This window comes from Vanacampus margaritifer, chromosome 18 (genome assembly GCF_051991255.1).
Source record: "Vanacampus margaritifer isolate UIUO_Vmar chromosome 18, RoL_Vmar_1.0, whole genome shotgun sequence".
NCBI classification, from domain to species: Eukaryota; Metazoa; Chordata; class Actinopteri; order Syngnathiformes; family Syngnathidae; genus Vanacampus; species Vanacampus margaritifer.
Genome location: NC_135449.1, coordinates 1,826,747 through 1,846,514, shown reverse-complemented (window position 1 = coordinate 1,846,514; position 19,768 = coordinate 1,826,747). Strand labels below are relative to the sequence as shown.

Genomic DNA, 19,768 nt, shown 5'->3' with positions numbered 1-19,768 from the left:
ACCCCGTTTTTTTAATTTTTTTTATATAAACTCATTTTTCAGTTTTGTGACTTAATTAAAATTCAATTTAACAAAATAATAATACTAACAATAGGACAACACGAGTCTGACTGGTCTCGCAATCAAGGCGAATGTTACAACATGGGGGCGTTTCCTGTGACGTCAAGCTCAGTATATTTCCGTGCTTGGCAGTCGCCTGCAATCAGAAATCTGACCTGCTCGGAACCGTCGATCATCGGATAAAACCCCTAAACGCCGCAGACAAGCAGACGCACGACGCCTCCTAAGATAATTCTGAACTACATTTAACCTCCTTCTGGTACTTTTTTTGTTCACTTCCTCTGTCTTAATTAGTTTCAGTTACGGTACACTTGACAGCCAAGCTTAGCTTAGCTACCTTGCTAATAATAGCACAATCCGATGTGGATGTGATTATTTTGATTGTAATTGGCATTACTTAGTATAAATCAGCAACAGGTCTTGTTTTTTTTTTAGCTTCATGCTTTGACGTATGCAGAAAGTGGGGGTGTGTTAGGAGGCTGCTCCCATGCAGCCTATCATCTTTCAGGGGCAGGTTAAACTGTCCTGCACTGCCAAAAATGTTCGGACACTTATCTACTGCAGTGTTTACAGTTTAACAAAGTGAGCGGGGGGTTAGGTTAGGTTAGGTTAGGTTGAACATCAGTGGCTTGCAAAAGCTGTATCAGGGCTTGTAAATGGCAATGGCGGAGCTACGTGGCCTTCTAACTGCACTTCATAAAGTTTAGGGTTTTTACTGTGTTTTATGGACTTTTAAGGTGGACCACCATTTGATTATATGGTGGCATTGTTAAGTCCCATTTAGCAATAGAGGATTGTCATCGTGTTTAAAAAGTAAACCGGTCAGAAGCTGGAGCAATATGTCCATTTAAATAATATTTTTATTTAAAAGGGGGACAGTGTAAATTCATGAACCTTTACATGTAAATTTGCTAGTTTGCATCTGTCGTCACTTGGCAGGGTGCAACTTTTGAAGTGTACTGAGCATTAACACAAGTAAACAGAGGCGTATTTGCTCATGTTTAATGGTCTTTGCAATGCTGGAAGGAAAGGAAAATAGAAAATAAGTGTTATTTCAATATTAAAAATTTAATAATGGACAAACAAAACACAATGTGATTTTTTTAGTAACAATGAAAGCTACTTTCAAAATAAACAATAGGGGGGAAACAAGTGAAAAGATTATTATTAATAGTCCATTGCATGGGAAGGAAGTCGGGGGTGGAGCACTCGAAATTCCCATGGCATTTTTTTTTTTTTAGATCATTCAGAAATAATTGCTTAGTTTATATCAAGGAAAATCAGTTTTCGGATTCTGTCAAATAGCCAGCATAGCTGCAGTTTTGACACTTGTACTGTAATGTCAACTGAGTGAAAGCGACTCATTGTTCAGCAGACCTGAGTGAGCACGCCGGTGATTTTTTCACAAAGCCAGGAATGAGCTTTTTGTCCTTCATCGGCTTCATGGAGCTTTTCAGATCTGTCTGCTTACAATCAAACTGGTTAGCAGGATAATAGATTGGCTGGCACGGGAAGAGGCTCAGTTGAAAAAAAGCACACTAACTTTGCGTGTCCGCCTTGCTCCCTCAGACGCCAGGATGAAGTCGATGATTGTCCAGCTCCGTCGCAGCCTGGGGAGCCCGGTGCCGCTCGGCGTCCTCCGTGGCGCCCATTCGGCAGCGCGTTTCGTCGCCACGCCCAAGTCGGAACAGTCGCCCAACTCCGAGGAGATCTACGCCCGCGAGGAGAAGTACGGCGCGCACAACTACCACCCCCTGCCTGTGGCGCTGGAGAGGGGCGAGGGTGAGCCAACTCGTTACCACCAAAAAAACGTCCCACACATATTACAGAGATAAAAAAAAGTTGAGACTCAATCCTTCAAATAAAAGCTTATTTGACTTTTTTCACAAAAATACAACAATTTCTGATTTGAATCTCTTTTTCCTCACCACGTCACGACAAGAAAGGAGCTCATGGAAGGAAATTAGGGAATTAAACTTGCAGTTCACTGTTTTTAAAAGGTGTCAAATTTAGCCACCAAATTGCGTAGTTCACAGCACTTTCTGCTAGGGCGAGGTATTAATTTAAATTTCCTCAATCAATTCGATTTTGATTCACAAGAGCTCAGTTCGATTGGATTTTTTCCGATTCGATTCACTTCAATCCGATATTGATTAATAATCAGGGATGTGATTTTTCCGCTAATTCGCGGAATTCCGCTTTTTTTTTTTTATCTCCCCCCAAAAAAAAAAAAATCTGTTTTTTTTTTTTTTTTTTTGTAGTTCATTGTGTATGCACATGACTCCGACAGATAACATCTTCTGCTATAACAATAATATGAGTTACTTTTCATTTGGTCATGATACAATTATTTGTTCATGAAATTTGAACTCTTCAACATTATTTATGTGTTAACTTAGTAATCACATTAGTTAGATATGATGATATTCTCAGTGATAGTTTTTAAAAGCAAAGGCAGTCCAATGTTTTTGAATGTGACTGATTTTGAGTTGACTAAAACTGCCATTTTATATGGGATAGTTCAATAGACATTGAAAATTGATGCTGTTGTTTTGTCTATTTCTTTGTCATGTGAGTGCATTGAAAGTACTTCAAAACACGGAAAACCCGGAAAACCCTGGACCTAGCTGGGTGCCAGCGGCCCCCAGACCCCCGTCTAATTTTTCAGATAATTTCACTTTGGTCAAATCACATCCCTGAATAATGGAACATCAACAGAAAAAAAAAAAATTTAGAAGCACTGCATTAATGTGAATGGGAACAAAAATTACCTAGAAATATATCTTAATGTTGTTTTTGTTTCTTTTTTCCGGAAAACACACCAAAACAGAATCAAAATACTGAACTCTTCTATTATATCCTACAGGAATCTTCGTGTGGGACGTTGAAGGCAGCCGCTACTTCGACTTCCTGAGCGCCTACAGCGCCGTCAACCAGGGCCACTGCCACCCCAAGATCGTGTCCGCCCTCACCGCTCAAGCCTCCAAGCTCACGCTGACCTCCCGAGCCTTCTACAACGACGTGCTCGGCGAATACGAGGAGTACGTCGCCAACTTGTTTGGCTACCACAAGGTCTTGCCCATGAACACCGGTACGGAAAACCCCGCATGTCCTTTTTGGGGCTATCTGAGATGCTGACGCTAGGTTTTTTTTTTTGGAAGGCGTGGAAGGCGGCGAGACGGCCTGCAAGCTGGCTCGTAAGTGGGCCTACAACGTGAAGGGCGTCCCCAAGGACAAAGCAAAGATTGTTTTTGCCGGTGAGTGAAAATGACAAATGAGCTGCCGGTGTAATATCAATTGTTATGTGCCGAGTCACTCAACATCAGACGTGACAATTCCCTGTACATCTTTTTGCGCTAGATGGCAACTTCTGGGGTCGCACCCTGGCAGCCATTTCCAGCTCCACTGACCCCAGCAGCTACGAAGGCTTCGGCCCTTTCATGCCTGGGTTTGAACTGGTCCCGTTCAACGACATTCCCGCGCTTGAGGTTTGGTTTTGGATTCCATTTTTGTTTTTTTGCACTGCGAGTGAGACGAATCATGTTTGTTTTGGCACGCGTGTTGCAGAAAGCGCTCCAGGACCCGCACGTGGCCGCCTTCATGGTGGAGCCCGTCCAGGGCGAGGCGGGCGTGCTGGTGCCCGACGACGGCTACCTGACCAAAATCAGGGAGCTGTGCACCAAGCACAACGTGAGTACACACTCTGGTCATGACGCCATTTTAGCTTCACAAAATCGAAAAAGGAAAAATGTGATTCTAAAAAAATGGACTGATGGGCCGGTTCAGTTGATGTCAGTTTATCTGGCGAGCAATTAGCATTAAATTAGCCTCTCTAAATTTCCGTCGCTCATTGAAATAATTTTAGAACAGCACTACTTCCACAAAAAGATTGAGGCAAGTGTGAAAAATGTGTCTCAGGTGCTGTGGATCGCCGACGAGGTGCAAACGGGTTTGGCGCGAACCGGGCGGCGTCTGGCTGTGGATCATGAGCAAGTGCGTCCAGATATTGTCATCCTGGGAAAAGCGCTCTCGGGAGGAGTTTACCCTGTAAGTGTTTTATTTTTAAATCCTGTTACCGATTTTTTTCTTTTTTTTCTTTTTTCTTTTTTTAAATTGTGTCATTCGCATCAGGTGTCTGCCGTGCTGTGCGACGATGAGGTCATGCTGACCATCAAGCCCGGCGAGCACGGGTCCACATACGGAGGGAACCCCATCGCCTGTCGGGTGGCCATGGCTGCCCTCCAGGTCAGTTTCAAGACCGCCATCATTTATTTGAACATTTTCAAATGACAAACTGAGAATGTGGAACAGGAAACGGAAATACAAAGCAGCTTTTCAAATTAAAAGCATGGATTTCAAAACAAGATATAATTAATTACAGCTTGAGAAATTCTTAACATGGTGGATATTACTAAATGACTTGAAGCCGTATTGTATTGACTTGAATTCTTTGCACTTCAGACTCGAGAAAAAAAGTGGGGTCAAATATTTTCGCGACCCCCTGGCTTGAACCCAACACTTTTTGCAGGTATTGGAGGAGGAGAAGCTGGCTGACAACGCCGAGCGGATGGGACAGCTGCTGCGCTCGGAGCTGAGGAAGCTGCCGTCCGACATCGTGACCACGGTTCGGGGCAAGGGCCTGCTCAACGCCATCGTCATCAAAGAAACCAAAGGTAGCGACGCCATCTAGCCACGTTTTTAACAACAAAGATGCTGACGAGCCGTCTCTCGACCCCCGCTCAGAGTACGACGCGTGGAAGGTGTGCCTGCGCCTGCGCGATCACGGCCTGCTGGCCAAGCCCACCCACGGCGACATCATCCGCCTGGCTCCGCCCCTCACCATCAACGAGCCTCAGCTGAGCGAGTGCATCGACATCATCCACAAGACCGTCGCGTCGCTCTAAAAAGTGACAACTGTCACTCATCTGGAATCGTTCAAACATGCTTCTTGCTATTTTAATATGACTTTTAGAGGCGGGCATATCAGTTTAGGACTAATTTGCAATAAAATGGTTGTGATGTTACAGGCCAACCTCCAAAGTCGAACATAAAGCAGGAAATGATGTCAAGTGAGTTAAAATCCTTCTACCATATTAACTTCTATTAACTGTACAGTCCAAGTAAAACAATTGTAATTTCAAGTCATGATGCCCTGCTAGTACAAAAGTTGATATGATACTGTTGTTTCCTAAAGATGGCATTTTTAGGTGCATAAAATTAAGAGAAAAATAAAACTACTGCGCCCTTTGCACAATGATACTGCCACCTAGTGGTGTTTTTGAGCTGCTGGTGAAATTAATAATTGCTTAAAATATTGTTAGTTGAACTACTTTTCCGTTAGACACGAAAGGTTTCATTGTGCGAAAGTGCACACAGAATGATGTCAAGGCGCATAATGAAACATGTTTTTAATTATTATTATTTCAAATACAACCATCTGGATTGTTAGTCGAATGTCGTGAGACCACTGTTGCTTTCTCTTAGTCAAGATTATAGGTTCCAGTATATTTTCTTTTCCGAGACTAGACTTTTGTTACATGAAAGAAAATTTGAACTTCATCAATAAATTATTGCAATCGTTCATGGTGTTAATGGATTGAACGGTCTTGTCTCCAACATAAACAGAAATGACAATAGAACGTTCGGAAATGATGCGATAACCACGACTACCGCTAGGTGGAGTGCTGACCTCACTCCTCGCAAATAAGGCAGGTGAATTCACTATATTGGAATGTTGTGGAAAGCTTCATTTATTGCACTAGTGTACAGCCAGTATTGCTTGTCGTTTTGATGATTTTAGCCAACAGCTAATTCCCAGTAACAACATAAAGACTTTGTAGTGATGACAGTATCCATTTTTGTCTTGTAACAAGATGTTACTACATTAAATAAAACAACTGCAGCAACTTTGACCATAAGATTGTAATGAGTTCCTGTAACATTTGCTTAATACTGTAACTTCTGTAGTGGTCATTTTAGAATTGGAGTCAAATAAAAATAAAAACAGAATGCTGATGATATGATGTGCAGTTGTCTTTTTGGAATGGGAAGCCTGCCGAAGAGAACAAAAGCCGCCAGTGTCAGCACAGGACAGCTCATTATTCCGTGTGGCAGGCAGCCGAGCGAGGCCTCCGAGTTTGCTTGTGAAATATGAGCGGAATCCGTGGTTGGCAGCAGCGACCGGGCTTTTATTCGCCAGGTGACACAAACAGCGCGAGCGAGGAGGCCCCTCGAGGATCGGGAGGCGCGTCCCTCGAGGCCGCAAACGAGCTCCGCTTTCGGGCGCAGCGCCGGCAGGATGACGGAGCGGAACTTTGACCGACTGGCAGATGTGCTCCAGTTGGGCAGAAAGGATTGGCATAAAATCTCTTGATTAAACAAACAAGGCTTGGGAGTGGGAAAGTGTTTCTTGAAACGTACTGAAATTAAGACTGAATTGAAAAACTATTCTTTTTCCTAATATAGAGAGAACACGGGCGAGCAGGGCTTGTAATTCTCTATAGTTACCACAAGATGGTAGCAAAGGACTTCTATTAGGTAAATGAAGCGCCACAACTCACTGAAATTGTTTTGTTGGCACCAAGATGCCACCAGATGGCGACAAAGCAATACTGTTATCGTAAGTATTCGCGTAACATCACAATTTTTCTGTATTGTTACGACAATTCGAAAAATTACATCACGTTTGTGTTCGTAATGGACTTTGCTTTAAAAAAAAAAACTTTGCTTGTACGGCTTTTGCAAAAGAATGACCATTCGTACATCACTACAGCTTTTTTTTGTAATAGACTAATTTCATTTGTAACATTACAAATTTCTTATAACATTCTAACATTGAGTTTTTTTCCCCCAAAAAGTAATCTCACAAGATTTTCATTTTTTTTCTCCCACTATTATTATTATTTTTTTATTTTTTGCAAAGAGTTATAATGTTCCATCTATTCATGTAACATTACAACTTATGACTTTATTCTTGCATCATTAACACATTTTGCCAAGTAAAACGGAACAATTACATAACATCACCATTTTAAATTGTTTTTCATAACAATACAGTTTTCTCTGTTATGACATCATTCTCATAGTGATACTTGGTTACCCGTAACATAACAGTGTAATGACCTTATTCCGATAACCTTTTCGACTTTTATTATAATATATATATATATATATATATATTTTTTTTTTTGTAATGATGATTTTATTCGTTCCTGCGTAAGTTGCATGCTTCCTTTCGAATGAATGCCGTCCGCCCACTCTCTTTTCAATAAATACTACATCCTGACAAAATAGCCGATATGAGACGGAAGGTGCTGTTCCTCAAAATGTAATTCATAGAAACATTCGAAGACGTGGAATCAAATTAAACGAGCTCTATACATCCAAGAAATGCCAACTTGGGAGTTATTAGTGATACATTTTTCCCTCCCCTATACCTTACCAGTGCTAAATCAAATTAATGTAGCATCTGCATTAAGTTTACGGCAGCCGAGCGCGCTGATAAATGGCACATCATCTTTAAATAGAATTGCGCACGGGCCATTTTTCCCCGTTCGGAGTTGCCAGTGGGGAATCGCTCCACTTGATATGGACGAGGCCCAGCGTGCCCATTAGGAGGCCACGTCCCTTCCTGGGAGGTTTTCACACATCTTTCCATTAGCAGGTTTGACACTATGGCCACTCTTTGACTGCCAGACGTTTTCAGAAAAGGGATGCCGTGGGTGCCAGCCGATTTTAAGCATTTTGACTGATCTTTCAAGGTCCATAGAAAATTATGTGTTTGGACTATGGAAACACACATACTGCCAAAACAAGATTGGACTCTCATCTTCCATCAGAAAAAAAAGTTTGTTTCTACCTTATTCCGTTTTTGAGTAATCAACAATAGAAAATGGTTAATTTCACCTGTTTTGAAAAAAAAACGTCTTTTAACGTCTTTGGCACTCCTCCATAGGATTTTAAGAAACGTTATTTAACGTTTTTGGCAGTCAAAGAGATACCAAGGAGCCCTTGATGGCGCACACAAAAAAATTGACGTATACATCATGACAAGACATTGTTGACATGATGAGACAAAGAGTTACTTTTTCCCCAAAATTCTGAGAAGGTTATGATGTCTTAATTCTCATAATATATTTGAAATAGCATCGCTATTTCCGTCATTTTACCCCTTGAACCCTGTGCAATGTTGGGCCTTGCTATACTGTAATGTGGTTGGTTCACTACGACGGCGTATTAGTGTCACGTATAAATATCAATTTTTTTAGAGGGCGAGGGCAATATGCAGAGAAAAAAAATGCGCATATTTGCCACAAACTCGTAAATTTGCAACTTTATAAAGCAGTAGGTTTGCGAGAAAGAATGAATCCGTCTCCATCCTGCCTATTAACCATCACCGAATCCTCACATTAGACTATAGCTAGGCTACGTGTATTTCTTGTACGTTCCTGAGTTTTTTTCTCGCAAATGTGCCACTTTCTAAACTCGCAAAAAAAATATTGCCCTAATACGACGTCATAACTTGCGTTGTTTGTTTTGTGTGTGTGTTTTTTTTTTTTTTTTTACAAAACTGCACCTATTTTAAAAAATAAAATTACAAAAGGTTTGAACATTGAGTGTTGAACGAGAGAAATGTGAGAAAATGTAAAATTCCTCTATAAGAAAAATGTATAAAGTGTGTGCTGAGGGGTTTTACAGCCTTTAAAACATTTATAATAAATGTAAAAAAAAAATATTTTTTGGAGCGTAAACCCAGCGATAAACGAGGGACCACTAACTTTATTTGCCTTTGCTAAAAAAAAAAAAAATACAAATAAACTCTCTTGTTTAGTTTTGTCAGATTTCCCGCTAAATCTTGCACGTCTGCTTTTAGAAGCGGTATAGAAAACGTTTGGATGATTGTCGATATCGCTCACACCGTTTATGAACTTTTATCCCAGTGCCGAAGAGCTCAACTTGTGAACGTCACATGACCAAACCCAGAAAACAGGTGAGCTGTGATGGGTCATTACCAGAGTGCTTTTTTTTGGCACTGTGATGTCATTTTCAGTCGGCAGCAAGTGGCAAAATGGCCGCCCCCTGAGCTGGATCAAGACAGGTGGATTTTGACATTTCATTCATATGCCACAAATGCAATAATAATAATAATAATAATAATAATCGGAAAGCTGTGTTTAGAATTCATTGTCAAGAATTTTTTTGAACTTCTTCTTTTCGTCGGTCACATTTAAAGCCACCGCCATCAAAACAAATCCTGTCGTTGGAGCGTTCCAGCTGGTGCACCACACACTTGCTAATATAACTTTTTGGCCCTTCAAACTCCAGTTTCTCTTCCCCGTCGGGCAGTTGCAAGCGAGCTACTCCCGAGGCTCTCATGTGGCCAACGCAGTTGCCAAGACTGCCATAAAATTGGGAACATTTCACCGTAAAATGTGCCTTTGGATATTTAGGGAAGCGGAAAACCGCAGACAAAACCGGCAGATCCTGGGCTCGAACCCAGATCGCGCTCACAGATGAAGAAGAGGAAGGTCAAATGCAAGAAGGAACTGTCAGCTTACACGATGTGGAGAAAGAAAAAATATAAAATCCTGCAAGGAAATGGATGCTTAATAGTGCCCGGAGGAATTGTGGAGGGAAAAAAAAAAAAAAAAAACTGTGGCGGTCATTGTGGATGTCCCGGGAGAAGATCCGTGAGGAAGAGGGATGGATTTTGGGCTGTAACGAGCCGAGCTTTGGGCTCGCTGCCACCGAAGCTCTCAAGCGTCATAGCGGATAAATCCTGATCATCGTCATCGATTTTCAGGACGGATGGCGTCCGTCGCGCGTGTCCTCCCTCAAAGTTACGATGTCGCTCAGTGCGCTATATGTGGCCACTCGATACATTTGATCAAGGCTGATGGGATGGCAGGGCTGGCCAAACTTTTGAAAATAATGGACCTACCGGTACCTTAAAATATTATATTATATATATATTTTTTCATTTTTTATTATTAATTAAATTGTCATTAAAAAAATTAAAATAAAAATAAAAAGTCAAAATTAGTGGGGATAAGCATATATAGAATAAAATCATGGTAAATTAGGGCGTCAAATTAGGGTTTCAAAGTACAATTGGGGTTTCCATGTAGGAGGAATAAGGCTTCAATATATTATAATAATAATACAATAAGGTTGGGTTTTCAAAGTATGGTTAGGGTTCAAGGTTTCAAAGATGGAGTAGGGTTTAAAATTAGGGTTTCAAACTAGAGTTAAGGTTTCAAATATGAAGCAGGGTTTCAAATAAGGGTTTCAAATAAGGGTTTCAAATAAGGGTTAGGGGTTCAAAGTAGGGTTTTGTTTCAAATTAGGGTTTCAAATGAGGGTTAGGGGTTCAAAGTAGGGTTTTGTTTCAAATTAGGGTTTCAAATAAGGGTTAGGATTTCAAAGATGAAGCAGGGTTTCAAATTAGGGTTTCAAATAAGGGTCAAGGATCCAAAGTAGGATTTGGTTTGAAATTAGGGTTTCAAATGAGGGTTAGGGATCCAAAGTAGGGTTTTGTTTCAAATTAGGGTTTCAAATAATTGTTAGGGATCCAAAGTAAGATTTGGTTTGAAATTAGGGTTTCAAATGAGGGTTAGGGGTTCAAAGTAGGGTTTTGTTTCAAATTAGGGTTTCAAACTCGAGTTAAGGTTTCAAAGATGAAGCAGGGTTTCAAATTAGGGTTTCAAATAAGGGTTAGGGAAACAAAGTAGGATTTGGTTTGAAATTAGGGTTTCAAATGAGGGTTAGGGGTTCAAAGATGAAGCAGGGTTTCAAATTAGGGTTTCAAATAATTGTTAGGGATCCAAAGTAGGATTTGGTTTCAAATGAGGGTTAGGGGTTCAAAGTAGGGTTTTGTTTCAAATTAGGGTTTCAAATAAGGGTTAGGGATCCAAAGTAGGATTTGGTTTGAAATTAGGGTTTCAAATGAGGGTTAGGGGTTCAAAGTAGGGTTTTGTTTCAAATGAGGGTTTCAAACTAGAGTTAAGGTTTCAAAGATGAAGCAGGGTTTTAAATTAGGGTTTCAAATAAGGGTTAGGGAACCAAAGTAGGATTTGGTTTGAAATTAGGGTTTCAAATGAGGGTTAGGGGTTCAAAGATGAAGCAGGGTTTCAAATTAGGGTTTCAAATAATTGTTAGGGATCCAAAGTAGGGTTTTGTTTCAAATTAGGGTTTCAAATAAGGGTTAGGGTTTCAAAGATGAAGCAGGGTTTCAAATAAGGGTTAGGGATCCAAAGTAGGATTTGGTTTGAAATTAGGGTTTCAAATGAGGGTTAGGGGTTCAAAGATGAAGCAGGGTTTCAAATTATGGTTTCAAATAATTGTTAGGGGTCCAAAGTAGGATTTGGTTTGAAATTAGGGTTTCAAATGAGGGTTAGGGGTTCAAAGTAGGGTTTTGTTTCAAATGAGGGTTTCAAATTCGAGTTAAGGTTTCAAAGATGAAGCAGGGTTTCAAATTAGGGTTTCAAATAATTGTTAGGGGTCCAAAGTAGGATTTGGTTTCAAATGAGGGTTAGGGGTTCAAAGTAGGGTTTTGTTTCAAATGAGGGTTTCAAACTAGAGCTAAGGTTTCAAAGATGAAGCAGGGTTTCAAATTGGGGTTTCAAATTGGGGTTTCAAATTGGGGTTTCAAATAAGGGTCAAGGATCCAAAGTAGTGTTTTTTTCAAATCTTTTCTGCACTGATGTTAATTTGTAGTCCTACTACTGGAGGTGCATCTGTATGCATGAAACATCTCCGGCTGCACGGTGAGTTCACTGACACCGCTGACGCCGCCGCCTGCTTGAGTAATAAGCGCTCAGCTAGGAGAGGAGACGAGAGCCTGCAGGACGACACAGTCACCACCCCGTGTGTGTGCGTGTGTGTGTGCGTGCGTGCGTGTGCGTGTCTGGGGCCGTGTGATGTTTCACAATCAAGCTTACTCGTCCAAGCGTGGTGAGCAGCTGGACCTGACTGGTATTAGTATGCCCCCAGTGTCCCCACAGTCGACGATCAAATTGAAGCCCTGCATGCTTTTTTTTTTTTTTTTTTTTTTTGCCGGCATTTTAGCGCCCAATGCTAGCAAAAAAAAAAAGAAAAGAAGACAATTTAATTTCAGTTAAAAATAATGTTGTTTCTTTTTGATGCAGATGATGATTCATCAGTGTGTCAAACTGCCCCCTACTGGCAAGGAGGACTTATGTCAGATTTAGTTTTGTCTTCGGTATTGGTGGCTGGTTTCGGCAGCCTTTATGAGTACCTGATACATTCAAATAAGGTCGATACCGCCCGATACTGATACCTGGTATTGATACTCGCCCCTCTCTAGTTAGAAACAATCCATGGAATTAGATGCCGACTATAGAATTTTGTTTTTGTGGTCAACGCTTATTGTCGACATTGTTTTTATTCCATCACAACTAGCGTACGCGCCTTTTGTTTTGTTTTTGTTTTGCAAACGAATGCTAATTCATGTGCGTCTAGCGTGCTTCATTCCAGATGGCGCAACGCTTTTGCTTCTTTCTTGTCAAGTCACTAAAAAAAGTGCTGAGGGCAACACAAAAAATCGTTAGCTTTTTTAACTTGTTTTATTTTTTAATAAATTTTTTAATTACGTTTCATAACTGCAGATTTATAGCTTCGATAGTCGCGGTTTTAATGAAAGTCCGCTTCTTCTCGTCTTTTAAGTCGCCTCAAGCGTCTTGTTGGCTTCTTTTAAAGGCCTTTTTCTGCGTGGAAGATGAATTGGGAGGAAACAAACAATACACGTGCTAATGGAGAACACACAAGTGAGTGAAGAGGCTGCTTTTTATTGCTCAAGGCCAAAATGGCCGTCTTGGAGTTTTTTTTGGGGGGGGGGATAGTTCCAGAAACTTTTGAGTCTCACGGGAACTCGAGGAGAGAGAAAACCACTCGACAGTAATGGAAGAAGAAATGGGCCAACATCCCAACACGTATTCAGATTCTCGGTCAAAACGAACTTTCATTCGCTTACGGGATGCAATCGAGGAGGGAAATTCAAAGAAGGGATGGCAGGAAAGGAAGGGAAAGGAGAGAGGGAGGGAAATGGAGGGATAAGGATGGGAAGGAAGATTGAAAGAAAGAAAGGGAGGAAGGAAGGAAAGCGGCGGGAGGAAGAAAAGATTTAAGGGAGGTTGAGGAAGGTTGGAGGATGCGAGGGGGAAAAAAGGCGGGAAACTGGAAGGAAGGGAGAAAACATTGTATGAAAGGAAGGAATTGGAGTAGAGGAAAAAAGTGAGGGAGGAACGGGAATGGGACATGCAAGGTACGAGTTGGAAGGGAGGGAGGGAGGAAATTAAAAAGGGAGGATCAAAGAAAAAGGAATGGAGGGGAAGGAAAGGAGGATGGAAGAAAGGGAACAAGCATGTGTGAAAGGAAGGGAAAAAGGGAGTGATTAAGGATGGAAGAAAGGAAAACAGTACTGGTTTCATTTATATTTGGAAGAAAATGGCTGCCATTTTTACGAGAACAAAATCATAGTTTCAATGTCACCAAATAAAATGCAAGTGCAATCAAAATTTTTAGCCATAAGTTTGCTTCTTTTTTTTAGGACCGCACAAATAAAGTTATATTTCGATTTTTTTACAAGAATTTTACAAAAAATCATTTCGTAATAGCTGACGAAAAAAGCTGGAATTTGATAAGGATGTTGCTGTAATAATACGTGACACAAAAAAAAAAAAACATAAATAAATCACCGTTTACCAAAAACAACGTGCAAGCGCAAGAAGAAACGTTGTAATTGGATTTATTTTGTGGTAGAGGCTTCTGATTGGCCGAAAGCAAACGCTCAATCTCCCATACAGACAGCGAACAAGTGCGAGCATCGGCAGCGCATTAAATATCGAGTCGGACAAGATGAGAGCTTGCTCGTAAAAAGAAAAAAAAAAAAAAAAAGACGACTCCGGTGTTTGCGGCTGTGATATACGAGCGGGTAATATTTCCCCGTGAAAATGGCTGAAGTGGGCTTCTTTTTTTTTTTTTTCTTTGCTGCCTGTACAACGTTCAAAAAAAGTGCTTGTATTCCAAGGTCTGTTATAGCAAACTCATACTTCTGTTATTTAAGTCATAATAATTAACATGGTATATAAATGACCCAAAAAACGCACTAAACATTGTACAAAAGTTAGTCATTTTACAATAACACAAATATTATAAGAAAAAAAGTTGGAATTTTACATGTAGCGGTTATAAGAAAACTGGAACGTCACATTGGATGTCACAACCTCGTTCCACAACTGAATACATTCCTTTTTACGTCAAGAACATGACCTCCGCCAGGGAGGCAAAAAAAAAAAAACGCTATTTATTGTGCCCAGAGATGAAAATCTCCCATCCAAGTGAGTTTGCGCAGATAATCAGCAGCATTAAAGGAGGCCTCTGTGTGCCATTAAAAGAGCCCAAGGTAGTCATCTGCACACGGCCGATAAAGACACTCGCGGCTCATTAATATTCATGAGTATGCATTACTAATTGTGGATCATCCCAGGGGGTGTTTTGAACATTTCTCATGTTCCATTTTCCGTAATGTTTGCTGACGATTGAACGAGGGAAGTCGTAAGCCGTCACGCTTAACGGGATGCCGCAGCAAACGAACTGGCGTAAGTAAGCACGTGGGGAAATGATCAGAATTAAAGCTGCGAGCAGTGTTGCCCAAACCCTAATAATAAGCAACAATTTGAATTCTTATTATTTTTATAGCTGGAAAAAAAAGGGGCCCTCCTAAAAATAAATATTGAATGAAATAAGTAATAAAGCTGCAAAGGGTGGTCCTAATAAAGAAATAATCATGACTAAAGCTGCGAGCAGCATTGGCCACGCCCTAATGAAAATAATAATAATAATTATATGATAAATGAAGAATGATAATTAAAGCAGTTGATTATGACCAGGGCTGGACTGGCACAAAAAAAGTCAGCCCTGGCATTTTGACGCAGCCCAACATGTAGTTCTGCCACTGACGTTTATTGATGTTTCAATTTGCTAGCTATATACGAACTGGATTAACAGACTGGTCCTTCTAAATTGTGGGCTTGTCTCTTGGGGTAAAACGTAGGAAAATAACCAAGCACCAAAAGAGGCCGGCCCACCGGGCATTCACCCAGCGTGACAGATGGCCCGTCCAGCCCTGATTATGACTTGAGTCATGACTTAATCGTTGCAAACTGCAGCTGCTATGTAAACTGAGCGCAGGGATTTCTTATCTGTGCGGTTGCCTGGAGGAGGCTTGTTTTGTTTGGAACAAAATCTCAATATAGTTCTGTGGAGGCGGCCGCCGCCGCCGCCGCCGCCGCCGCCGCCACCGCCGCCGCCACCGCCGCCGCCGCTTTTTCCCCAGGAGGCGTGAAGCTCATGACGCCGCTGTCTTTTCTGCGAGGCACAAAAAAAAAAACAATCATCCTAAAAGGGGCTGGAGGGCTTTTTTTCCTTACCGCCTCCCTGCATGCTTCCAAGAATGACACCTATGTTATTACCTCTTTCAAGGCAAGAACGTTTGGCAGAGATCGAGATGATGACATTTTCCCCAGCTAATCAGAAACTTGAACAAAGTCTTTCCTGGAACAGGCACAACATCCAGGAAAAGGGGGCTCATCTGTGCAAAATCATGAACAAATTGCCTAGGAGAAGGTACGTTTTAAAAATGACCGTACATTTATATGGCCTCTGATTGGTCCAAAATTTCACAGTCGTTATCCCCAGCTTAAGGTGCAAAGTGGTTCTTCTTTGTCTTGGTGAAAACAGTCAAAGCCAAAATCCCATATTCAATTTTACATTTTAAAAACCACATGCCAAAGCCAAATATCATAAGAAAATGTATGTTTTGAAAAAAATCCCCCACATTAGTATGGACCTGGCTTCTGATTGGTCCAAATTTTTCCAATACTCAGTATCATCACCTTGCGTGCAAACCAGTTCTGCTAGTACGCTTGTTCGATTTACACCTTTAGATGCAGGCGACGGAATGTAAAAGTGGAATTTTAGCACCAGAACGTTACAATATGGCAAGTATGTTATACAGTCAACACGATCAGACTGTACGAAGCAGTCGGCTGTAAAATGCCCGCTTCCCCCCTCCGTCCGAGACGTTTGCTTTCCCACTCGGCTCTCCGGCACCTCGGTGACGAGCTCTGCGATTTTTTTTTCATATTTGCAAATTCCTGAAAAACAGATCGTCGACTGTTATGTTCCACGCTGACGAACCGCTTCCTATATTTATAGTCCGGCCTTAAATTAGCTCGGCGGGTGACCCCTTCCACCGAGCTGCGGGGGGGTGGGGCCGAGGGGTGAGGGGGTTCCCCCCTGTCAGGACTGAAACACTGCTCTTATTGTACGGTCCTGGAACATGACCTTCATTTGTACAGTCACGCTGTCAAAACTCTGGTATGCTAACACGCGTGTGGCATAGCACAACTTAGCTTTGTGAGGCAAAGCAACACACTGGATAGCATGGCATCGCCACGCATGGACTCATATAGCATGGCTTAGCATAGAAGCTAATAGCATATAGCACACCCTAGCGCGGCATAGCATAGCATAGCAATTCAGAGCAAAAAAATAGGATAACAGAGCATAGCATAGTAAAACATCTCAACAGCCTAGCATCACATAGCATGGCATAGAATATCCGTTTAAAGCATAGCATAGCGTAGCGCAGCATAGCATAGTTTATCATAGCATAACAATTAAAGCATTACATAACATAACATACCCTAGTATTACATAGCATAGCAGAGAGATTGTCATTTTCAAGCATAACATAATAGCCTAGCACAGCATATCCTAGCATAGCATAGCGATTCAAAGCATAACATAGGAAAACATAACATAGCATACTAAGGCATCACGTAGCATAGCATAGGATATCATTTTCAAACATAACATGGCCTAGCACAGCATAACCTAGCACAGCATAGCATAGCATAGCAAAGCACATCATAGGACAACATAGCTAGCCAAGGCATCACGTAACATACTGTAGCATTACACAGCATAGCATAGAACATCATTTTTAAAGCACAGCATAGCATATCTTAGCATAGCATGGCGTATCAATTCAAAGCATAACATAGCCATAGCATATAAAAGCAATAGCGCCAAATATCATTTTAAAGCCTAGCCTAGCATAGCCTAGCACAGCATTCTGACCTCCCAAGCACACTCCAGCGTTTGTCCACTCGACTGGTCGCGCCGCACTTTTAATAGAAGCGCACATCTGCGAGTTCACATGAGATTAGGGTCAAGATGTCGTCACGCACACTTCTTGGAACCAAAACGCTGAGTCAAGCTCCAGCCGGACCACCGGACACCCCGTCCCCCCCCCCCCCCCCCCCCGCCCATCCGTTGCGACCCCCCGGGGTGCTCACATCAGACATAGCAACAAAACTCTAACCACAAAATAAAGACGACGACTGTCTGAAATTCCCTCACAACTTTTTTTTTTTTTTTTAAATAAAAGTTGACGACATCATCATGGAGCCGCACAAGGATTCATAAGGTCGGATGATGAAATTGTGGAAAAAAATCTATAGAGTGAGTGAGAGTGAGGTAGCTTCACCCCCCCGAGGAGGTTGCCTGCTTATTGCAATAAGTGCAAGCAATAATAATAATGCAAGTTGACGCTTATTTGAAAAGCGTCCAGCAGCGTGTCCTTAATAAAACACACACGCGCACACACTTCAAGATGAATAAAGGTTCTACTGCACATTCCTTACAATTGGATTTTTTTACAAAATGCTTTACTGCATAGTGGTACCTCGGAGTTTGAACATAATTCCTTCCTGCAAAGTGTTCTAAGTCCGAAACATTTTTTCCCCATAGGAAATAATGTAAATGTGTTAACTGAAAAAAAAAAAGGGGATATGAAATTGAGTTATTCCTGAATCAATTTTTTTTATTTTATTTAAAAATAATAACTAACAAAAACCTAAAAAAAAAAGAATAAATAAAAAAATAAATTATCCTAATTATTGAGGTTGATTATTTGATTTTTTTATTCATTAATTTTTTTTAATTATCATTATTTCAATTAATTTATGTATTAACTGAAAAACTTTTTTTTTAGAGATAGAAAAGTGATTGACAATTTTTCATGTCGATTTTGTAAAATAAACAACATTGAAATATATATACATTATTTTTTTTCGGACAGAGAATTTCACTTTGTTGCTAAGCTTTTTTTTTTTATAAAAAAAAAAAAAAATGAAATTCTACAAAATTCCCGCAGGCACATTGATGGATGTGGCGTGTAAATGTCACACGCACGCGCGCGCGTACACGCTTCCTCATAAATCACCTGATGGAGTGCACTGTGCAACACATGCAGGCGCTTTTGCGCTATAATACGCTCGGCTATGTTACACGCTACATAGACGCGTACACGCTGGATAAACAATAATTCAAAAAGAATAACAATAATTCGGCTTTTGATCTATAAATCCTTGTTTGCCGTAATGGGAGTGACTAAGCAGCCATTGAGCTGCAGCCGTCTTGGAGGTGGCGGCGACTCCCCTCCTCCACTGTCACTACCCCTGCCCCCCTCCCTCAAAATACCACCCCCCCCCAAAACCATTGATTCATCACATCACAGCAAGCCAAGCGTGGTGAGGCAAAAAAAAGGGACAATATTAAGTTGACATTTCCATATAAACATTTTTTTTTTTTCATGAAATAACATGCATATTCAATGTAATACGATTTTGTTTTCAGTAGTGTGTGTGTAAGTGTGAATATTTCAGTAGTGTGTTTCAGCTGAGTTGTGTGTGAGAGCATTTTGTGTTTCAGCAGTGGACTGTAAGAGTGTTTTTAGTATTGTCTGATTCTTACAAAAGTGAATGTGGTAGTGTTTTTATGAATGTTTCAGTAGTGCGTGTTTCACACGTCTATGTAAGTGTTTCATTAGTGTTTCAATATGTTAGTGTATCAGTAGTGTATGTGAGCCTTCCAGTAGTATGAGAGTTACAGTAGTGTGTTTATGTAAAGTGTGTGAAAGCGTTTCAGTAGTGTATACAAGCAAATGGATTTTCAGTAGTGTGAGAGCATTTCACTTGTGCATTTCAGTGTTTTTATGAGAATGTTTCAGTAGTGTGTGTTTCATAGGTCTATGTAAGAGTGTTTCATTAGTGTGTTAGATCCTTTCAGTTGTGAATATGTAAGTGCATCAGTAAGTAGTGTGTGTTTCAGTAGTGTGTGAGCCTTACAGCGTTTCAGCAGTGTATACGAGCAAATCCATTTTCAGTAGTGTGTGTGTGTGTGTGTTTCCGTAGAGTAGCCCAACTATGAGTGTTTTAGTCTTGTCATGAGAGAGTTTCACTAGTGTATGTGAGAGTGTTACTACTGTAGTGGGTTAGATCGTTTCAGTTAGTCACGTGAGAGCGTTTCTGAAGCAAATGTGAGAATGTTTTTGTAGTGCATGTGTGTTTCAGTGGTGTATTGTAAGAGCGATATATTAAGTTTGTCACCTTGTTTCAGTTATGCGAGTGTTACAGTAGTGTGTTAGATTGGTTTCAGTTTGCCAACCTGAGAATGTTTCAGTAGTGTGTGTGTGTGTTTCACTTGTATATGTGAGGTTTCTGTTGTAGCGCACGTGAGCGTTTGAGTGTTTTAGTCGTGTGTCAGTGTTTCAAAAGCGAACGTGAGAGTGTTTCAGTAGTGTGAGTGAAAGCCTTCCAGTGGTTTATGTGAACAAATACAT

The 19,768-nt window shown here is 40.9% G+C and overlaps 1 protein-coding gene across 1 annotated transcript; it reads left to right on the top strand.

The window, feature by feature from the left end:
* The first annotated feature begins 154 nt into the window (after positions 1-154).
* Positions 155-6,078, top strand: oat (ornithine aminotransferase). Its single transcript, XM_077551215.1, has 10 exons — positions 155-319; positions 1,630-1,842; positions 2,927-3,151; positions 3,222-3,317; positions 3,421-3,548; positions 3,628-3,750; positions 3,979-4,107; positions 4,192-4,305; positions 4,589-4,733; positions 4,804-6,078. The coding sequence occupies exons 2-10, from the start codon at positions 1,638-1,640 to the stop codon at positions 4,962-4,964; spliced, it is 1,326 nt and encodes a 441-aa protein (XP_077407341.1). The 5' UTR covers positions 155-319; positions 1,630-1,637; the 3' UTR covers positions 4,965-6,078.
* Positions 6,079-19,768: the final 13,690 nt, after the last annotated feature.

Coding starts and splice junctions, on each gene's coding strand:
- oat (XM_077551215.1), top strand. CDS start 1,638: ATGAAGTCGATGATTGTCCAGCTCCGTCGCAGCCTGGGGAGCCCGGTG. Junction 3,549..3,627: donor ACGACATTCCCGCGCTTGAG/GTTTGGTTTTGG, acceptor CGCGTGTTGCAG/AAAGCGCTCCAGGACCCGCA. Junction 4,306..4,588: donor TGGCCATGGCTGCCCTCCAG/GTCAGTTTCAAG, acceptor CACTTTTTGCAG/GTATTGGAGGAGGAGAAGCT.